Source organism: Sminthopsis crassicaudata, chromosome 5 (assembly GCF_048593235.1).
Source record: "Sminthopsis crassicaudata isolate SCR6 chromosome 5, ASM4859323v1, whole genome shotgun sequence".
Classification (NCBI taxonomy): domain Eukaryota; kingdom Metazoa; phylum Chordata; class Mammalia; order Dasyuromorphia; family Dasyuridae; genus Sminthopsis; species Sminthopsis crassicaudata.
Window position 1 is genome coordinate 291,939,122 of NC_133621.1, and position 23,727 is coordinate 291,962,848.

At 36.2% G+C, this 23,727-nt stretch overlaps 1 protein-coding gene across 1 annotated transcript in view; it reads right to left on the minus strand.

Moving 5' to 3' along the window:
* Positions 1 to 23,727, minus strand: part of APPL2 (adaptor protein, phosphotyrosine interacting with PH domain and leucine zipper 2) — an 84,557-nt gene that overhangs the window by 17,667 nt on the left and 43,163 nt on the right. Inside the window, exons 6-11 of the mRNA XM_074271467.1 lie at positions 18,439 to 18,480; positions 18,187 to 18,245; positions 15,058 to 15,204; positions 10,547 to 10,629; positions 6,915 to 7,073; positions 4,262 to 4,450 (exon numbers count right to left, since the gene is read on the minus strand). Of these exons, the coding sequence (XP_074127568.1) occupies positions 4,262 to 4,450; positions 6,915 to 7,073; positions 10,547 to 10,629; positions 15,058 to 15,204; positions 18,187 to 18,245; positions 18,439 to 18,480 (679 nt within the window). The remainder of the gene's footprint in view (positions 1 to 4,261; positions 4,451 to 6,914; positions 7,074 to 10,546; positions 10,630 to 15,057; positions 15,205 to 18,186; positions 18,246 to 18,438; positions 18,481 to 23,727) is intronic.

Consider the following 23,727-nt stretch of genomic DNA (forward strand, 5'->3'; position numbering starts at 1 on the left):
AGGAGGGGGCCAATGAGGAAATTAGATTTACTATTGGAAATCGGCATTAGCTGGGGAATAACTTGCTGTTTCATTTGCAAAGCATCCTAATTTAAATGTGTTTCCTCTTTTGGGCCTCCTGAGACAATAATGTAATTATAATGAGCACCCTGGAGAAGCCCTTTAAAATAGCTAGGGAGCTTTGGAAACCTGATGATAATGGCAGTAATACAGCAGCTGACGTCCAGAGGGTGCTATAATGTCTAGAAAAGACTATGAAACTCCTCTAGCAGATTAGTATCACAAACACTATAATCCCCATTTCAAAGATGAGGAAACTAAGATTAAGATTGGTGCTATAGGACTGCCAGGCCTGAAGTCAGGACTGAGTTCAAATCCGAACCCAGACATTTAATAGCTGTGTCACTCTGGTCAAACTCTGTTTGCCTCAGTTTCCTCATCTGTAAAATGAGCTGGAGAAGGAAATGCCAAGAAAACCCCAAATGGGGTCAATGAAGAGTCAGATATGACTGAATAACAGCAGTCATAGGCTTCCATTTTTTGATAAACTTTCAATAATTATTCACTAACTAATTAATAAATAGCTCATATTCAATTTCAGTCTGCCCAGGACTTTACACAGATTATCTCACCACAAGCTATCAGCAAGGTCTTATTATTCCTTTTTATAGATGAACAGACTGATATTAATTTATTATTATTATCTATAATCAAATTAACAAATGGTTGATATTTCTATAATACTCTGAGAGCTCCAGAGCACTTTACCTGCATCATCTCAATTGACACTGAGCCTGGTGAGGAAAAAGCTATAACTATTATTGTCCCCATATACAGATGAGAAAACTGAGGTGCAAAATAATTATTACTGTTCTTCATAATTGTAGTCAGACATGATTGAAAAATTACTGAACAAATTATGCTGTTCTATGCACCAGAAAGATACAAGGCTAGAGCAAGATCAAATTCAAATAGAAATAGATAAGGGACTCTTCTTGACAATCATAAATTGATAACTTGTTCAGTAATTTTTTCAGTCACGTCTGACTCCTGTGACTAGTGGAGTTTTGTTGGCAGAAGTACTGGAGTGGTTTTCCATTTCCTTCTTCAATTCATTTCATAAATGAGAAAATTGAGGCAGATAGGGTAAAGTGACTTGCCCAGGGTCAGATAACTAGTTTGTGTGTGAGCTGGATTTGAACTTAGGTCCTCCTGACTACAGGTGCTCTACCCCAAAGCTTCTTACACTGTAGATTGCAACCCTATATGAGGTCACATAACTGAATACAGAGTTGGGAAATGATGATTTATTATCAGTAAATGTTTAATTTGTGTACCTATTTTATTTACCTGTATACCTGGGGTCATGTAAAAATTTCACAGGTGAAAAAGGGCCATGAGTGGAAAAAATTTAAGAAGCTCTGGTCTATTTATTGCCACCTAGCTATCTATATACTGACTTAGAAAATCACAAATTAACATCTAAATTGCACTGTATTTTTGTTAAATTTGTAAAACATCTCCCCATTACATTTTAGTTTAATTCACTTTCTCTATCCAGTCTAGTGTAGATTATGAGAAAAAATGTAAGCTCTTGGCCAACAAAAGAATCATTTTCCCATTTTAAGCCATTTTTACTACCTTGTAAATGCAAGCACAAAAGGCAGTCTGATATGATAGACAACTGGCTTTAGAGTGGGGAATACCTGAGCTCTCAGGACATATTCTGGCTGTATAACCCTGACCACTTCACTTTATAACTTAGCACTCTAGGCAGCCTTCTAAGAATACAATTTGCAAAGAAAGTGATGATCTGCATTGGTGAAGAAACATTTCTCACTGGGAGTTTACTATACTAATCAAGTCCTAGTGCTAGTCCAAACATAGATAAATTCATTTATATATGTATATAGATGCACCCATATATATAATGTATACATAGTGTGTATGTACTATATATTTATATGTATATATACATTATATATATACACACACACATACACATAATGTATATTGTAGTGTGTGTATATATAGTATATACCATATGTATATATACATAGTATATATTGTAGTGTGTGTTTATATATATAATGTATATTATAGTATATGTATATATATATATATAAATACAATATATATGGTGTATACTGAAGTGTGTGTATATATATGCAGTATATATATATAATGTATATATATTACAATATATGTATATATACATATACATAGTATCCACATATACTCTGCATATATATGCATGTATGTTTATACACATACATAGTATATATTGTAGTATATATATATATATATATATATATATATATATATATATATATATATATATATATATATATATATATATATGCATATAGTGTTTCCTGCAATGTGTGTGCGTGTATATATATATATATACATATATACACACACACACACATAATGTATACTGCAGTTTATATATAGTATTATATATACATACAGTATATAAATATATACATAGTATATATTGCATTATGTATGTACATATATAGTATATACAATATACATATATACATATATACATAGTGCATATTGCAGTATATATATATTTAACATATATTACAGTGTGCATATGTGTATGTATATATAGTATATGCAGTATATATAATAGCGTATATTGTAATGTATATATAGTATATGCAGTGTGTATATATAGTGAATATTGTAGTGCATATATATAGTATACATATATACATAGTGCATATTGCAGTGTGTATATATAATATACACAGTATATATATTAATATATAGTATATATTACAGTGTACTTATATATAGTATATATTTCAGTGTGTATATGTACATATAATGCATGTGTCTATTTATATAGTACACAATGTATATATAGTAAATATTACATTGTACATGTATATAGTATATACTGCAGTATATATATAGAGAGTAAATATAATATATATATATAGTGTATGTTGCTGTGTATATGAATACATAATTAATATATACAGGATAAATGTATTTATAGTATATATACACACATATGCATACAACTATATATGTATTTAAGTACATATATATACAAACATATATACTATGCACATACATATATATATATATATATACTATGTAAAAACATATATATGTATTTAAATACATATATACACACACACACATAATGTATACTGCAGTTTATATATAGTATTATATATACATACAGTATATAAATATATACATAGTATATATTGCATTATGTATGTACATATATAGTATATACAATATACATATATACATATATACATAGTGCATATTGCAGTATATATATATTTAACATATATTACAGTGTGCATATGTGTATGTATATATAGTATATGCAGTATATATAATAGCGTATATTGTAATGTATATATAGTATATGCAGTGTGTATATATAGTGAATATTGTAGTGCATATATATAGTATACATATATACATAGTGCATATTGCAGTGTGTATATATAATATACACAGTATATATATTAATATATAGTATATATTACAGTGTACTTATATATAGTATATATTTCAGTGTGTATATGTACATATAATGCATGTGTCTATTTATATAGTACACAATGTATATATAGTAAATATTACATTGTACATGTATATAGTATATACTGCAGTGTATATATAGAGAGTAAATATAATATATATATAGTGTATGTTGCTGTGTATATGAATACATAATTAATATATACAGGATAAATGTATTTATAGTATATATACACACATATGCATACAACTATATATGTATTTAAGTACATATATATACAAACATATATACTATGCACATACATATATATATATATACTATGTAAAAACATATATATGTATTTAAATACATATATACACACACACACACACACACACACATATATATATATATATATATATACACATAAACATATATACTATGTACACAGATATATGAGATGTGTACACATACATAGACAAGTCACATGATATTTCTTTTGTGCGCAGTAGCAAAGTCTTCCTTAAATAGCCTCCCTAAAGGAGGCTACCATCTGGATCATATTTGCTTGCTTGGAATGATATAATAAGGACTTTTCCCCAAGGACAACAATAGTCAGTGGTCAAGGAGAGCTGCAGGAGGCCCTTCCCAGGGAGGGGAATGGACAGAAGCTTTGTGTGTGGTCAGGGATCTGCCAAGTCTCTGAAATTGCCAGTAGACTCCCAACACTGCCCTGCCCCATGAAGCCCTGTGCCATACGTTTTTCCTGTTGGAGTTGTGATCTGGAAACAGTAGCGCCGATCCTCACAGTCCACGGCCATCACCGAGCAGTTGTCCAGGTCCTGGATCAAACCTCCAGCCACAGCTCCCCGAGGCTGACACATGAGGTTCCCACCTTGAGTGAAGAAATAGAGCCTCTCCCACGTGGTGGTGACCAATCCAGTTTTGCTGCAAGAAATAACCAGTTTCAAAAAGACCTTTTGGTAACAGAAATGAAGATGCTTCTTATCACCGACATTTATAACACAGATATGAGATAGGAACTATAGATGTTCTTAATCCCATTTTAGAGATGACACAACTGATGCTTAAAGTTAAATGACCTAGCCAGAGTCATGCAGCTAGTAAATATCAGAGGTGGAATTTGAACATGGGTCTTTCCTGATTCTAAGTTCAGTATTCTATCAATCAATTTTTAAAAAAGTAATCAAGTATTTATTAAGCACCTAATAAATGCCCGGCACTGTGCCGGGTGCTAAGAGTAGAAAGACAAAGAAGCAAAAAGTCTCACTGCTCAAAGGACCTTGTGACTTTTAACTTACAGTGTTAAACTAATAAAATCAGGTAGTATTTATTATGCAGCTTCCAGTGCACAGTGGGACCATGTGAAACCATTTAGAAATATGGAATGAAATGTCCAATGGTTTTAAACCAGGGGTTCTCAATCTGGGACCCAGATCCCTGAAGGTATCACGAACAGATTTCAGGAAATTCGTGAACTTAGGAGAAAAAAGAAAATCTTTATTTTGATAGAATTGATTTTCCTTGTAATTCTCTGCATTTTATTTTATGTATTTGAGAAAAAAATCCATTGTTTTTGTGAGAGAGCATCCAGAGGCTTTACCAGACTGCAAAAGATCCTTCATCTAAATAACTTTGTCTGCAAATGCTTTTGGAAGGGGAGCACCAAGAAATATGCTGAGGTCTTGGGAACAGAAAGGCAGCCCTTCCCTCAAGGAGCATCCATCCCTCAAGAATGTGGGAATAATGGTTCCCTAAGAGCAGGCTTCTTGATCTTCAACCAGAGGGGGACACAAATGGTCTGGAGTAGGAGATAGGCCCACAAGTCCAATCCTCTCTTTTACAGATGAGAAAACTGAGGACCCCAGAGGAGCCATGATGTCCCTCAGGTTACATAGTAGTGTGTGGCTGACTCCAAATTTGTCTCTGAACGGTCTCATGTGGGCCATTGTCTGCAAGAAACTTTACAATAAATACTACCTAACTTTTTTGGACCAAACTTGTGATTTTATTGATGTAACATTGGAAAATAAGGGGGATGAGACTTCTTGAGGGGAGGAACTCTTTGAATATTTTTCTAACCTTGGCACCCAGCACAGAGACTGGCACATAGCAGGTACTTAATAAATACTTGCAGAGGGACTGCTAGATGGTACAGTTGATAGAGCATTGGCTCTGGGTTCAGGAGGACTTAAGTTCAAATCCAGCCTCAAATATTTAACATTTATTAGTTATATGACTCTAGATTAAGTCATTTACTCCCAATTGCCTCCCCTCACCCCCCCAAATACTTCTTGATTGCTTTTTTCTTTTAAAAATTGATTGATAGAATATTGAATCAATTTGAATCCGACTCCAATTCCATCTTATCTTCTGCCATCTCATACTTTCCCATACTGATCTGTTAGGATACCCTATTTTAATATTCCATTAATAATCAATGTGCTTGGATTATGCAATGATCAACTGTGATAAACTTAGCTCTTCTCATCAATGAGGTGATCCAAAATAATTCCAATAGACTTGGAATGGAAAATGTCATCTACACGCAGAGAAAGGATAATCTGAATGCAGATCAAAGCATACTATTTTCACCTTTTTTGTTTGCTTTTTTTTCTCATGGATTTTTCCTTTGTTCTGATTTTTCTTTCACAATGTGACTAATATGGAAATATGCTTAAAATGAATGTACATGTATAACCTAGATCTCTTGGGGAAGAGGAGAAAAATTTGGAACTCAAAATCTTGCAAAAATGAATGCTGAAAATTATCTTAACATGTAATTGGAAAAATAAAATACTATTGAAAAGTTTAAAAAAAAAATCATTGTGTTCACTCTCTCTGCCTTGCTCTAAAATCCAGCACCTTTGTCTTTCCTCAAGAGCTGGAGATCCTGGAACAGAATTAAAATTTCAGTCCTGCCTCTTACTGCAAGTATGATGTTGGCCAAGTCCATTAACCTCTCTAGGCCTCAATTTCTCTGCAAAAAATAAAAAAATCATGGGATCGACTAGATGACCTTTCATGTCCCTTCCAGCTTCTAAACCTGTGATCCTGAGCCATTTTTCTTTAGTGCTCAAGTTTCCCTCTCTATAAAATCAGGAGGTTGGGCCAGGTAGCCTGTGATTGTTTCTGCCTCTAAGACTATGAAATACATTGCTCCAAATGAGTTGAGTTAAACCATTGTTAGGTGATGTAGTTGGTAGTTATGGCGAGGCGAGGTCAGGCCATTTACAAAGAGAGGTCCTGAGCATCTCTCACAATAACATAGATAAGTCTGCACTGGGCGTGCTCTCCTCAGTGTCCACCTCCAATGATCTTATGGGTATTGAGGCTTGTGGAGAAGGAAAGATAAGGGGAAGGGAAGGGGAAGGTCACATTATCTCCTCACTTTCTGAGATTGAGGTAACCAGCCTTCTGGATGAGGTTCCTGTTGATGACTGGTGCAGCGACATCGAAGTCTGGGGTGTAGACGGATTCATCCACAGAGAGCAGCTCCTGCTGGGACAGCCGCATCTTTTCGACCTCGGCCTCTGATTCCTCCTGTATGCTTAAGACAGAAGGTTGGAATATCACCCTTGGAGTGCAAACACAAACTTTGGGAGGGAAGGATCTCCTCCACCTCTGCTTTCATATTTGCAGTGTCCAGGACAAACATTTTAAAAGATTAATTTATTAAATTTTAGTTTTCAACTGTCACGCATTTATTTTCTCTCCCTTCTATTTCCTTCTTTTTCTCCCTGCCCTCACCCAATCAAGAAGGGGAAGAAAAGGAAAATAAAATTCTGGTAACAAATGTGTTTTGTCAAATCCCCACATCGGTCATATCCAAAAATACATGTCTCAGTATGTATCTTGAGTCTATTGACTCTTGGCCAGGAGATGTCCAGCATGCTTCACCATCAGCTCTCTGGAATCATGCTAACAAGCATCTATTAAGCACTTAATACACTAGGAAAGCAAAGATAAAAATCGTATTTTGGGGTTTGGAGTCAGAGTTCTTGGGTTAGAATCCTGTGATCCTGGGCATGTCACTTCAATTTTCTGGAGTCATGCTAACAAGCATTTATTAAGCTCCTATTGTGTGCTGAGCACTAGGAAAGCAAAGATAAAAACTGAATTTTGGGGTTCCAAACCCCAAAGGATTAGAATTCTGTGACCCTGGGCATTTTTGGCTTCAGTTCCCTCATCTGCCAAATATAGAATTTCTGAATCCAAGACTCAGTGGTCTCAAATATTTCTTCCAGTTCTGTATCTGTGATCCTATAACTTTTATGGAGAAAAGTTAAATAATAGGAATATAAGGCAACTGGAGTTAAAAAAAAAAGGCAGGGAGGTGATTCAAATTTAGATAAGTAGAAGATTTTATCTTTCTCTAAAATTCCCAGGAGCCAACTAATAAAAAAGCAGGAGATGTGAATCAGGTTATAGGAACAGCTCTCTGAGGAAACAGATAGCTGGGCCCACTTTGGTGCTGACCCCTGGGAAAATCAGTAGAGGCAATTTTAGAAAAAATCAAAGGCTTTCACAAGCTCCAATAATTTTGTGGTTTCATTTCCCATGATTTCTCACTCTCATGCTTGTGTTTGTGCTAAAAGTTGGGTGCTTGTTTCCTTAGGATTTATTCCTTTCTTTTAAGCCTCACTCATTCAGCTAACTTATAGGAGGATGGGGTGATAGATTTAGAGTTAGAAGGACCCATAGAAGATGAATCTAATCCTCTTATAACACAGAACACTGAGGCTCAAAGGGAAGTGATGTGTCCAAAATCATACAAGTAGTAATCACATCCAGGAATGATATAGTTAGAGCTAGAAGGGGCCTTCAGGACCAAGGCCAACTCCTTTGTTTTACATATGGGAAAACTGAGGCCCACAAAAAATTGCTTATCTAAGGACCCATAGTGAGTGTCAGAGGCAGAAGTGGAATGTTGGTCTTCCAGATTCCAAGACAGACTCTCTCACTCTGTGTTATACTAATGTAATCTCTTGAATTTAATTCTAAATCAATCATTGCTATTCTATAAGTATCTGAGCAAGGTCTTGGAAACAGAAAGGAAAAAATAAGGCTGCCCCTCTACCTGCCAACCACCCCTCCAGGATGCTAACCTGTGATTCAGTAGACAGTCTTGGAGAGGTTTTGTGGTTCAAAATACCATTCTAGATAATAGTACTTAGTGCTTATTTAGGGCTTTAAAGTGAGCATTAATATAAAACTACTGAAAAAAATCACACAGTAAAGCTATTCTTGGAATTAGGAAATCTTGGGTTCAAGTCACTCAGCTTCTCAATGATCTGGGATCAGTGGTCCATGATATAGACAATTCTGGGAGACTTGCATTGGTAGAGGGAGTTTCCTCACATGAGACTTCCCTCCATCGTTGAAATAACAGGATTAGTCCCTTTCACTTTAAAACTGGGGTCCTTTATCTTTTTTGTTTCTTGGATCCCTGGTGAATTCAATGGCCCCTTTTTCAGAATCACATTTTAAAATTATATTATAGAACATTTAGGATTATGAAAGAAATCAATTAATTGAATTATATTTATCCAATTAAAAAAACAAACAAACAACCAAGAACCCAACTACAAGGTTGAGAATCCTGGTCTTGAGCTTGGCAAAGCCTTTTATGTCTTGTTTAAGCTTCATAATAACTTAGGTTTTATTGGCTCTTTTTTTTTTATTGACCTGTCGCTCCATCCACTCTACCACCTAGCTTAACAGCCTCCTGATTGCACCCTTGTAAATTAGCCAGACTGTCCTCAGATGCCAGGCATTCCACTTGAAGCCATTCCAGCATGGTCATCACTGCCAGAGCTTTCGCTCGGCTACCCCGAAACGAAGAGGAGGCAAAAGGTAATGGGAGTCCAGGGTTACCCCTAGACCAAGACAGACAAAAGCTATTAAAAGCGCGAAGTTGCCCCTGTACCACGAGGAGGCAAGCAAAAAGCCTCCTGTTAATGTTCTTAAAGCTCATCGACATGAGGATGATAAGAGAAGGTGGGAGGAGGAGCAAGAAGAGAAAGAAGAGAAGAAGGAAGAAGCAGCCCTTCTTTAGTGTAGATGGGATCAAAGCAAATTTTGCAGTGGGAAAATAATCTTGGTAGACACCTGCTAGACTGGACCATAGGCTGTTAAATAAATTAACTGGTTACTTAAAGTCTCTTTTATCTGCTCGAAGTCGGCTTCAAAGAGTGGCTTCCCAGGGGTGGTAGGTGGGGGGTCGCCTCTCTGGCAGCTGTCTTTAGGGGAGCATCCATCAAAGAAATTGCCCAAGAATGAGCCTTTTTAATGTCTTTCTCTCTGTATCTGTTTCAAATCCAAATCATGCTTAAAGCAACTCTTAATACATCTGCAAGATTGAACACCGACACAAGCCCAGTTCAAGATCACAAATTGGTGAGCTTTAGGGGGGAAAAAAGGTAGACTTGGGGCTTTTTTCCAAAAGCCTTTTAACCCTTTAAAATAGTTATAATGTGCAGGGCTCTATAATATGTGGGAATTCAAAGACTCTGTAAGTCCTTATTTCTTTATCGATTTGGTGAAATATGTAAAATTATCCAGAAATTCGAAGAGACAAGAGTTAATAGGGATGATCTTGCTCCTCTTGATGTCTGGATTATTTATAGGAGACAGCAAGAGGTATTGGACTGCAGAATTTATTAGGACAGGGAAGTCTCAGGTGAGGAAAGTCCCTATCAATGCAGAATGGCACCTTAAAAAAAATTTTTTTTTGCAATAACTAGTCTTAGAGGCTGCCTGGAACACTTACATGTGAAATGACTTTTCCAGGGCCACAAAGTTAAGTTTCAGTATTGGAACTAAGGTATTCTTGACTCTGAAACCAGTTCCTCATCTTGATCAGGAGGACGGTGAACAAAATGCAAAATTTTCCTCCTTTTCTTGTGTGTGTTCTCTAGCCTGACGTACCAGGGGATGATTCATTAGCAGAGACAACACAACAACACAACAATCCCACAATAATCTACCAAAAAAAGAATTCAAATTCCAGGATTTTATTACCTTTGAACCATGGCTCTGGTGGTAGATAAAAAGGTGTCCATCCTTTTGGAAAACATCTCGGCTCCTTTCTTAAAAAAGTTTATCTGAAAAGTATAAGGGTGGTTGGATTATGTATAATAAAGGTAATCTGATGATTATCTAAGAAGCTGTGATCATTGACATTAGCCAATCAACCAGCCTGGGCCATAGCTACTTTTTTTGACTAATGGATTGCATTATCTTCACCATACATTAATTTGTATACAGTCATTCACATGGATATCTTGTCTCCCTTCTCTTCAAGGGCAGGGACTGTGTCTTATTTTGAGACTATTCAATATATTGCTGAGGAATACAGAAAGTAACTTTATGGCTTATGTTTCAGATTAATGGAAGGTCTTATTTGCATTTTTATAAGACCGTGCATGCTGTCGTCCAGTCATTTCAGTTCTGGTCTTATTCTGTGATCGGAATTAGGGGTTTTCTTGGCAAAAATGCTGGAGTGTTCACCATTTGCTTCTCCAGCTTGTTTTACAGATGAGGAAACTGAGGCAAACAAAGAGTTGCCTAGGGTTATACAGCTAGTAAGTGTCTGAGGCTGGATTTGAATGGATGAAGATGAATCTGACTCCACAGAGGATGCTCTTTACATTATGGCACTACCTCACTGTCCTAATACCATGCATACTAGATGTATGCATTGCAGATTATAAATTAGAATTTATTCAGAGAAGGTTAACCAATATGGCGGAAAGGCTTTGAGACCTTATCATATGAAGAGTGATAGAAGAAATGGAGGATGCTGGAGAAGAGAAGCCTACGGAATCAGAGATTTAGGGATGGAAGGATTTTAGAGCCCACTGAATCCTCATTTTCTATAGCTAAGGAAACTGAGGCTGAAAGAGATTAAGTGACTTATCCAGTTAGAAAGTGACTAAAAGGGGGCACTATAGTAGATAGAGCACTGATCCTGGAATCAGAAGGACTTGAGTTCAAATCTAGACTTAGACATTTTCATTTACTAGCTGTGTGACCCTAGGTAAGTCACTTAGCTTTTATTGCCTCATTAAAATAAATAAATAAATAGAAATGACTGAGGCAGGTGCTCTTGGTGACTCCAAGGCCAGAAGTTAATTTACCAGGTCATCTTGCAGCCTTATAGCAATATCTCTTTTAAGTATTTGAAGAGTTATTATGTAAAGATGTATCATATTAACAATCAGACTGTCCAAAATGAAATGGGCCACCTCTTGTGATCGCAGTGTGATGATCACAGATTGGGTCTGTTATAGTCGGGACTTCTGGGTAGGTATCAATTAGACTATTTGGCCAATGGGGACTCTTCCAACTCCGGGATTCTGAGATTCTTTATTCTTCATTCCCAGATGGGTATTTGGTAGAAAGAAAGAAGGGAGGGAGGGAGGGAAGAGGAAGAGAGGGAGGGAGGGAAGGAGGGAAAGAGGGGAGGAGGAAAGCTTTGTTTTGCCATTTATAAAAGAAATGGGATTTCCTCTAAGGTCTCACCTAGCCCTAAAACTGCTCCTGCATTAGCAGGCAGAGTAAACACAATCAGCAAGATGGTGGTCTCATTCCTACTGGCCAATGATGTGGGAAGCTCAATTCAATTTGGGTGCCTGCTACATGCCTGGCACTGTAGATACAAACCAATCCTTAACAGGAATTAATTAAAAGGGGCTGATGGGATGAACAAAGAAGGAATTCTTTTTTAAAGTACAGCACTATAATGGAATTATTCAACGTTATTCCTTTATCATGCTTCCTGTTTTCTATCATCCTAGAATGTTTATTCTAGAGTGTTTATTGTTTATATTGTTAAAAGAGGGCTCATAGTACTTTAAAAAGAATGCTTATATTATTAATTATATATTATAATTATATTATATTATTAATTATATATTATAATTATATTATATTATTAAAAGAGAGCTCCTATTAATATAATTTCCTTGGCAGAATATTGTGCCCACTTGGTTCATTAGCACAAAGCTTCTTAAACCATGTATCACGACCCCATATGGACTCAGGAATGTAGGGATTATGAAAAATTTGGTAACAGTAAAAGGTTTCCTAATGTTCTTTGTCCTATAGTATCAAATATTCTGCCAAGATTAAATTCTTTATGTAAAAATAAATGAGCATATCCATCTATCTCATTAATATACAAATATGCTTTTATCTTTAATGAATGGCAAAATGTGTACCAAAGAGTTGTTTTAAAGTAAATTTCTTTATGATTTATTATCGGTAAATGTTTGGTTTGTATACCTATTTTATTATACCTACATATCTAGGGTTATGTAAAAATTTCTTGAGTGAAAAGGAGTTGTTAGTGGAAAAAAGCTTAAGAAATCCTGAGTTAGCATACCATGAGTAATACATGAAGAAAATAAAATGGGCTTTCTTGGTCTCTGCAAAAAGCACTATGGATTCATAAATATGGAACATGCAATTTGTAATATTTCCAGACCCTGACTACCAGGAGGAATGGGTTTCTGGACCTCCTATCAAGGCATTACCATGATCCAGTCAAATGCTATTCTGAGATTTTGAAGCTTCTAATTACTTATCTTCACCAACATAGCTCATCCAAAGTACTGATAGATGGATAGCTGCGTTGTGCAGTTCCTCTAGTCAGGAAGCCCCGAATTCAAATCCAGGTTCAGACGACTTACCAATTATATGACTTTGGACCAGTCATTTAACTATTTGCCTCCTTCTCATATGTTAAATGAAGATAAGGACAGCACCTACTTTCCAGGGCTGTTATAAGGATGAAATGAGATAATAACTGTTTACAGACACTGCACCTGGCACGTAATAAGTGCTATGTAAATATTAGCTAATATTATTTGTATTATTGATACTCTGCCTTGACACTTCCCCAGTAGTTAGCTAGTTTCCACACCCTCTGACTCTCCTGATCCTGATAGCCCCAAATCCCTAATGACAGAAGAGCCAAACATCCTCTATGAACTGAGCTGTTCACTCTTACTCGTAAATATTCAACTCTATCTCATCATCATTTTTGTTGTTGTTCTTTGTCCTTCTTTCCAGAAGAGGACCATGATATCAGGGAGGGGAAGCCATGACATGCAAGTGTTAGTGAGGGAGGGCTCTGCAAGGTCACCTGCCTCACTTCCCCCCTCAGAGCCATCTGGGTCCAATGGCCAAATATCAATCAGGATGACTCAAATTGGCCTCAAGGCAGTGGAAGACATTGGCTTTTCTAAGCTAAGGTCTTCAGGACATATAAATGAATTGAATTTAAGTGAGGGAGGGCTGACCTGCCTCACGTTCCCCTCCAGAGCCATCTGCGTCTAGTGGCCAGATATCGATCAGGACGACTGGAGATAGTCCTGGATGTAATGGGAGTCCTTGGCTTTTTTAAGCTGAGGTCTTCAACAAGTCTCGGTTTGACTGAGTCCACACCCACTCAGTGATTAACTGACTATCCATCCCTTTCCCTGTGCCCTCTGGAATGCTTTTTCTATACTTAACAAACTTCTGTTAATTTTAGACCCATTCCTTACATGCCTTCAATATTCTAGCACTCATAGATTTGACTTTTTGCCATATGACACTACAACCTAGTTCATTCTTTTAAGAATTAGTTAAAACATCTGCCATTCCCTCCACCTGTACCCCCACATTTTCCGGTGATGCTCATTGGTTCCAGAGGGAAAGTTGGAACTTTCCCTGCTCCCCTCCACCTATCTAGTTTCTTTCTTTACCAATACCTTTTATCTCTCTCTCCTCCTCTGAAGTTCATTATATCCAATCTTATTACCCACTCCATATCCTAGAAGCTTTGATTTACCATTCTCCAGGGGATTTTCCTTCCCTCCTCAAAAAGTTTAGTGCATGACTCTTAGTCTGTCTTCCCACCCCAGTTCCTACCTTCATATGAGGCAATTTCTTCATACATGCTGATATTTTCTCAATGACCTTAATGTTCCTCCATTTCAACAATTCATCCAGCTTTACCACCCTGGATTACTGTCCTAGGATTCAGAGCTGAAAAGGGACTGTAGAGGCCGGAGAAGTCAGTCTCTCATTTTACAGATGAAGAAACTGAGACCCAGAGAGATGAAAAATGACTTCTCCAAAGTCATGCAACTCATAAGTGTCATTTAAGAGTCAAACTGAAATCCTGTAACCCCAAGCTTGGTCCTCTTGACAATGCATCATGATTCCATGTCCCCTGGATCTCAGATGCATCATCTATAAAATGGGGGACTGGACCAGACGATATTCTAAGGTCTAAATATCTTTTCCTTCTCTTGCATTGTATTTCTGAGTTTTGGCTGGTTCATGTGAACTTGAAAGAAGAAGCCAATTTTCCTTTTGAAGATAATCATCACTCTTCCTCCATCTGCCATGTAGTTCCCAGGTACCATCTGGCCTGTATCAATCCCCCTTTACCAGCATTTCCATTTTTCCATTCTCTATCCCACCAGAATGTCACCTATATTGGCCTTTGTCTTCAGGTTAGATTGGGGGTACTGGTATACCTGTCCTTGGGCATATCCTAACATGGGCTCCATCATTGCGATCCTCTTCCTGTACTGAAGAGCATTCAGGGCACAATAATACTGTAGAGATGAGAGATGTTGCTTCCTTCGGGCAGCGGCCACCTCTTTTGCGACTTCGGACTTCACCTAGTGGAAGGGGATAGGAAAGCTTAGATGGTACCATTCAAAACTGTATTTTGACTCAAGAATATTGACTCAAAATGGGTTTGTTAATTAAAAGAGCTTTTAAAATATTAAAAATTATTAATCAAAAGTATTTACTAGAAAATTATTAGTACCAAATGATATTAGTACCAAATAATAATCAAGCTTATGATCATATTATCTCCAGCAGGTTGATTGTTCCTGGTAGAATGTAAAATCTGATAGAAAGTGAGATTGAGGATGGGGCTATTCTCTTGATAACTCTTCATCATTAGTATAGTATTTAATACCTAGCAGATGCTTACTAATAAGTGCTTATTGATTGATTGGTATAAGGGAAGCAATATGATCATTTCTGATGTTGACTTTATGTCATTCCACAGTGTCTCTCAGAGGTGGAAAGGACTTTGGGGGCCATTTAGCCTGAGCCATATAGGAACAGCTCTCTGATAGCAACTTGAGAGGTGATCATCTAGCCTTTACTGGAAGAACTTCAGGGATGGGGAATTTATGGCCTCTCAAGTCAATCCATTCTACTTCTGGATGACTGTAAGTGACACAGAACCAATTTTGGCTGTAACCTCTCCTCATTGCATCCTGGAAAGGTTCTGCCCTCTGAGGCCCAGTAGAACACATGCAATCCCATCTCACATGCCAGGGGAAGGAGAACAATTAATTGCGCCAATGAGAAAGGCTCATATAGTGGATTTATTACACCCCAGAGGAAAAAGGGAAGAAGAAGGAAGTAGAAATGATTTGAAAGTATAAGAAATGCACTGGTATAGTAGCTAGTTTTATGTTTTAGTTTTAGAGACAAAAAAGACTGGACTCCAGTTTTGGAAATTTCAATGAGATATTGACAAACTTCCCTGGCTTTCGTTGTCCTGGGATTATTATCATTATTTTTTGTTTAAAAAAATCACACTAGAATAAGCTGAACATAGTTCTTTCTGGACGTAAAGGGATAGACTATATATATATATATGTGTGTGTATATATATATATTGCCTAAGATCCTTCTTGCTCTCTTTTTTGCTGGTTTCTAAATATGAATGCAGCCATTAAAGAGTCTGATCTGGGTCAGAAAAAGTTGATGAGTCAAAGAACATCAACAGGTAGTTTTTAAGGGCAGAAATTCAAGCTCTCTATACTTATATTTTAAAAAATGCTCCAAACCACCAATAATTAGCTACAAATTAAAGCAATTCACACCCATTTAATAGGTTTAACATTAACATTAGGTTGCTGGTTTAACCTATAACTTTACACAATTAACCTCTGACATTAACAATCAACGTTGAGACTAAAGGTAAATGACAAATATTGGAGGGGTTGTGGGAAAACAGGAACATTGATGCATGGTTGGTGAGGGTATGAATTGGTCCAGTCATCCTGAACTGTTCCCCAAAATTTATTAAATTGTAGTTACTCTTTAACTCAGGAATACCAATACTAGGTAGGTCTTTACCTCCAACAAAGCACAACGAAAGAATAAAAGAACATAAAGTACACACATCTTTATAATAAGCAATTTAATTTGTAGTGATAAATAACTGGAAGCTAAAGGACTACCCATTAATTGTTGAATGGTTGAATAGATTTTGGAATACGAATGTGATGGAATACTTTTGTGCTCTGCAAGAAATGATTCAAAGACTAACTTAAAAGAAACTTGGAATAGTTGTATGAGCTATTATGGAAGGAAATGAACAGAGCCAGGAGAATAATTTGTACAGTTAAAATATTGTCAAGACAAACAATTTTGAAAGATTTAATACTGATCAATATAATGATCAAGCATGATTCCAGAAAACCAAAGGCTAGTTAGATGGTACCAGAATGGACAGAGTGATGAGTTTGGAGTCAATTCACATTTGACTTCAGACACTCACCTATTGTGTAATCCTGAACACTTAATCTGTTTGCCTCAGTTTTTTTTTTAAATTTGTAAAATACAGATAATAATAGTGCCTATCTCCCAGGGTGAGAATCAAATAAGATAATATTTAATAAAGCACAAGCACACAATAAGTGCTATGTAAAGTAATCTATAAAATAGGCATTTTTGGACACGCCAATATGAGAATTTGTTCTTTTTAACTATACTTAATTGTTATGAGGGTTTTGTTTTACTTTTTGGATAAGGGAAGGGGGAAGGAGAAAAAAATTTCTTATTAATAGAAAAAATTAATTAAAGGCATCTAGGTGGCGCAGTGGATAGAGCACTAGCTCTGGAGTCGGGAGGACCTGAGTTCAAATCTGGCCTCAGAAATTTAACATTTCCTAGCTGTGTGACCTTGGACAAGTCACTTAACCCTAACTGCCTCAGCAAATAATAATAATAATTATTAATTAATTAAAATAGGGCAATTTTGTTAATACCTTCTTAAATAAAAAAAAAGGCTAAGTTGCATGTAACAGAAATTCAGAGTCTCATATACAATATTCTTTCATTTTTGTGCATATTAAGATACTTATTTCTTGGTAATAGTTAATTTCATATAATAAAACAAAAAAACTGAATTAAAATATTACTATTTAGCACTGGGTCTAGTATGTGCATCTAGAGAAATATACTAACTTGATCAAAGATAAAAATCTGAAGTTCAAAGCACTATATGGTCAATCCTTCCTCCCACTTTCTTTTTTTTTTTTTAAATCACGGCCCAGGCTTGAAATTTAAAAGCCCCAAATGAATGTGTCTGATGCCTAAGTAGGAAAAATGGGCAAAAATGCTAAAAACAAAGTCACTGTACAACAAGAAATGGAACAGACCAATAAAACAACAACCATTCCTGATTCCCTTTCTTGTTCCCCCTCACCTCCCCCCAGCCATAAAGAAATAGAGATAACAGAGAAAGCTCCTCAGAATCAATAGATTTGGAAGTTGTTATATTAAAGCTAAAAAAATAAAAGAAAAAAATAACAATAGAGTAAGTTGGGTTTTGTTTTGTTTTGTTGTACCTTTTCATTCTCTTTTTTCTTCGGTAGCCGGCTATATTTTGCCATGGACAAATCATGTTCTAGGAATAAGAGGAAATTAAATGTATCAAAAACAAGTCTAAAGCTGCTCTCTGACACCCAAGGCTTCACTTTCTCCATCTTCCCATCCCACCCTCTTACATAATTCATTAAGAATGAAGAAAAGGAAAAAAAAAGAAAAACCAAAACCAAAAAATAAAAAAATTAAAAAATAAAGAAAAGGAAAAGACGTACCATTGCTAGCGAGTCCAAAGAGATCCTTTAAGGTGCTGACTTCTGAAAAGAGATAGAGAGAATTTCAGAGTCAAGGAAAAGAGCCAGTGGGAAAAATACCCCAAAAACCCTATCTCTGAAGGCATAAAATCTGAATTCTGTTTCCACTTCTGATGCTTACTACCCAGATGACCTTGGGCACATTAATCTCTTTGCATCTCAGTAATGGAAAAATGAAGGTTTAGACTAAATAGCTCCTGAGGTTCCTTCCAGTATCATAATGACTTTCTTGCTGAGTGACCTTGGATAAATCATGTGACCTCTGGCCCTGAGTTTCCTAGTCTTTTAGTAAAAGGGTTCTATTAGAAAATCTGGGGTCTCTTCTAGTTCAGTCCATGACTCTAAGTCAAATAAGCACCCAGAATTCTGAGTTCACCTCAGATCAAACATGAATGATGGCCAAAAGAGAGGAGCAAAATCTCCCTCTGAAATATCCCTTAGATTCTCTGCTCCATCTAATGTTTTGTCTGATTTCTGAAAACACCTGACTTAGCTGGAGACTTAGGACTCTCCTTGGACAGTGCTAGTCTAGTCCCCATGTGACATTTAAAACTCCTAGCCAAGCTGCCCATTTGGTATCTTTGGGTGTTTGGGGACCCATGAAAGGAGGAATCTCTCCTAAGCTCCTAGGGTGCATGGGCTAGAACTTGGGGCTGGAAATTTCTTTAAAAAGTGTGGCTGGGGAAGCTAAATGGTGCAGTGGATAGAGCACCAGCCCTGAAATCAGGAAGACTTGAATTCAAATCTGGCCTCAGATACTCAACACATCCTAGCTGTGTGACCCTGGGCAAGTCACTTAACCCCAATTACCTCAGCAAAAAAAAAAAAAAAAAAAAAAAAAGAAAGAAAAGTATGGCTGACATTTTTCTCCCTTCTCTACAGAGGTGAGGGTCTAGGGCTATGGAATGCTGCATATAATGCTGAACTTAATTGACATATTAATTTCACTGATCTTTGAAAAAGAATCTTTATAATAAGGGATGACTCTCTGAGTGAGGGAAACAGGAATACATCAGGAAATGAAGATGATGTAAGAGCAAAAGATAATATCCATTTTAAAAAAAAACATGGTTTATTCAATTAAAGCATTGTATTTTTTCAGATCTGCTTACTTTCTTTTCTATTCTTTCTTATAAGGCATGGGTCCTTAGAGAAGAGAAAAAGGATATATTTGTGAAAGAAGATACAAAAATAAAAAAGAAATAAAAATTGTAAAAAGTGTTGTGTAAAAGCCTAGAATCTAAGCTTTTAGAATAAGTTCAATTATAAGCACTCCAGGACAAGTGTTGGGGCTTGACATTCCTAAGGAGGCTTTTACAGAGCTATGTATTCTGTCCTCATCTCCCCCTATTATCTTCTCCATTTTCTCTGTCTCTTCTCTCTCTTTTCTTTCTGTCATCTCTCCCCCTTCCCTCCTTCCCTGTCTGTCTCTGTCTATCTCTCTGTTTCTTTGTCTCTTGGTTTCTCTCTCTTTGCTTCTGTCTCTCTCTTTCTCTCTTTCTCTTTGTCTTTCCTGTCTCTTTCTTCCCTCCCTTCCTGTCTCTGTCTGTGTTTCTCTTTGCTTGTCTTGCTTCCTGTCTTTGTGCCTCTCTGTCTCTTCTCTCTTTCTCTCTATCTCTCCTTTGTCCCTCTTTCTGTCTTTGTCTCTATCTCTTCTCTCTTTCTGTCTCCCTCCTTTCCTCCTCTCTCTTTCTCCCACTCTCCTACCTACCTACTTCTTTCTTTAAATATCTATTATCTGAGGACTAGGTCAATTCAAAAGTCTTATTACCATGTTAGTCATACAGAAATTAATTTTTTTTTGTCCACAAGCAACTTTCCATGTTTGTGAAGCTTTGCCACTATCTGTTGACGAAGGGAGTATCCCAACTGACAAAATCAAGAATCCCTGAAGTATTAAGTCTCTGAACAAATAACTTCAAATGTAATATTTGCAGGTGGTGACCATTTACACTGGAGAACCTTATATCTCTCACACAGAACAGGTGGGCACCTATTTCCTCCCTGGGCTGGCTTGTCCTTACACTGGCAGGTCTTAGTTCTTAGAGAAGGACTATTTTGATGCAGTTACACCCAAACTCTCTTAGACTCTAAGTGATAATCTTTTTGAGGAGGAATATGCTCTTCCTATATACTCCTTGAGTTCTCAGGTCCTATTCACGTGTTTTATTTGTATCAAACCAGGCAATTGAATTGATGAAAAATTTATATCTTAAGATATTTAATATTTAAAATATTTAAGATCATACTTCTTACTTAGCAACATGGCAAAAATAAAATTATATCATAAGTACTCAAATACATGAATAATAAGTTTATCACAATCCACTCATAAACCTGGATTTCAGTCTCCTGCCAGTGCATTTAACATCTGTGGGAGGAAATGGGCACGCAGTTACCAAAATCTGGCAAGCAAAAATCATGTGTTCGAGGGGTCCCCCCAACCCTGGAATTGTAAACTTGTATGTCCTCTTTCTATCCCAGGAACTGTCCATAAAAGTTCCTTCCTGCTGAACAGATGCTTCTGTTGCTAAGTTGAACTCTTCATGGCCTCTAGGATAAAATAAATCTAAGCTCTTCTGTTTAGCTTTTAAAGGTCTACAGACTTTGCCCAAGCCTTCCTTTGCAGCCTCATTATTTCCTCTCTTGAAATGCAGCCAAGCTGGCCTTCTCTTTGGTCCACACAGATGGCCCTCCAGCTCCCATCTCTGTTCTTTTCCATGGACTGTTCCCTGGATCCGGAAAGCTCTCTTTCTTCACCTCCTCAGAGCTCAAACACCACCTTTTCCCTGACAGATTTTCTAGTCCTTTCAACAGCTTGTGAACAGCTAACCTCCTCTCACATTGCCTTGTACTTTTAATTCTGTTTATATTTGTTCTGTATATAATACAGAATATATTACTATATTGTAGAATTATATTACATAAGTATAATGTTTATATTGAGAATATGTATATGTGATGTATTAAACATAATATAATCTATTATATGTAATAAAAATATATTAGCATATATAATTCATTCTATAATATGCATAAGTTATATAATTATAGAATGTATCATACATGTATAAGACACACATTACATAATAATGTATTATATAATATGCTATTTATTATATATAATTTCTTAATGTATTATATAACATGGAATATATGATCACATTATAGAATATACATATATTATGAAATCATATTACATATGTATAATGTATTATAGAATATGCAAAATGTATTATATATAATAAATATTTAATATAATATATAATAAAATAATATAAGTATAACATAAATAAATATAATAAGATTTATTATATATAAAGAATGTTAACATGTTATGTAATATATTCTATGATATACACAAGTTATATAATTATAGATTGTATTGTACATGTATGGCATATAAATGTATTACACAAAATGCTACTTATTATATATAACTTAATGTATTTATACAATACAGAATATATATTATGTTCTATAATATACATATATTATGGAATCATGTTACATATGTATAATATATTAGAGAATATATAAAAATATTTTAAATATAATAAAGGACATATGAACATATATAATGTATTCTATGATATACACAAATTATGTAATTATAGAACATATTATATGTTTATAAGATACATATTATATAATAATGTATTATATGTTATTTGTTACATATAATTTAGGGGGGAAAGAACATTTTCTCTCTCATATATGTATGTGTATGAAGAGAAAGAGTGAGAGAAAGAGAGAACGAGTATAGCTTTAAATCTTAGAAGTCAGTGAATTAAGCTTCTCCTACAGATAAGGAAACGGAGGCCTGAAGCAGCTAGGTAGTACAGCAGTGGTTAGAGCACTGAACTTGGAATCAGGAAAACTCTTCCTGAACTTAAACTCAGCCTCAGAAACTTGAAGCTGTGTGACCCTGAGCAAGTCACTTAGCTCTGTGTGCTTCAGCTTCTTCATATGTGAAATGAGCTGGAGACAGAAATAGCAAACCATTCCACTATCTCTACCAAGAATATCACAGATCAGGTCATGAAGAGTTGGACATTAATTAAATAAACAGAACCTGAGGCAGAGGGAAGGGAATTGGATTATTCAGAGTCTTAATATGAGGTTAGGTTTTATTCTGACTCTTAGTCCAGCCCTCTACTCCACACACTGGGGGGAGGGAGGAGAATCATTGATGTAGAATACAACACACATTCTTAACTGGTGTGGAAAATAGCATATATTGATTGATGTGCTGGTTAGTTTTCTGAATTGCTTCCCCTTCCCTTTCCTACCCCATCTTTCACTTTTATCTTGTTATCTAAGGCAATGTTCTCTAGAGTTAGGGAAGCAAAGAGGGATATAGTAGAATATGAAGATAGCATAAAAATAAGATATCAATAAATATTGCTTCAGAATAAATAGAATAATAATAATAAATAATATGTGATAAAAGTATAAGTATACATAAAGGATATATTAATAAATTATGCTAATATTATGATGATATATGTATGTGTGTGAAGAGAAAGAGAGAGAAAGAGAAGGAAGGAGAGAGGCTCTTGTAGAAAGACAGATACAGAGAAAGAGACAGACACAGAGAGACAGACATAGAGACAGAGAGAGAAAGAGAGGAAAAGGTGGGGGGGAGAGAGGGAGGGAAGAAGGAGTGGGAGGGAGAGGGAGAGAGGTAAGGGAGAGGGGGAGGAGAAGAGGAGGGAAGAGGAAAGAGGGGGAGAAAGAGAAGGGGAAGGGGAGAGAGAGGAGAAAAAGAGAGGCAAAGGAGGAGGAGGAAAGAAGGGGAGAAAGAGAGGGAGGAGGGGAGAGAGACGAGAAAAAGAGAGGGGGAGGATGAAGAGGAGGAGAAGGGGAGAGAGAGAGAGAGAGAGAGAGAGAGAGAGAGAGAGAGAGAGAGAGAGAGAGAGAGAGAGAGAGAGAAAGGGAAAGAGAAAAAAAGGGAAAGAAAGAGGCAGGGAGAGAAGGAAAGAAACACAGACACAAGGGAATAGGAGATAGACACACAGATGGACAGAGACACATAGAGAGGGGAGGATGGAAAGGAAGTAGGGGAGACAGACAGAAAGATGGAAGAGGAGGGTGGGAAGGAATGAGGAGAGAGACACAGAGACACACAGAGAGACAGAAAGACAGCAGAGAGGGATGGGAAGGAAGGAGGGGACAGACAGAGACACAGAGACAAAGAGATGGCCAGGGAAAAAGAGAAGAAGTAAAAATAAATGATATAAATATGCA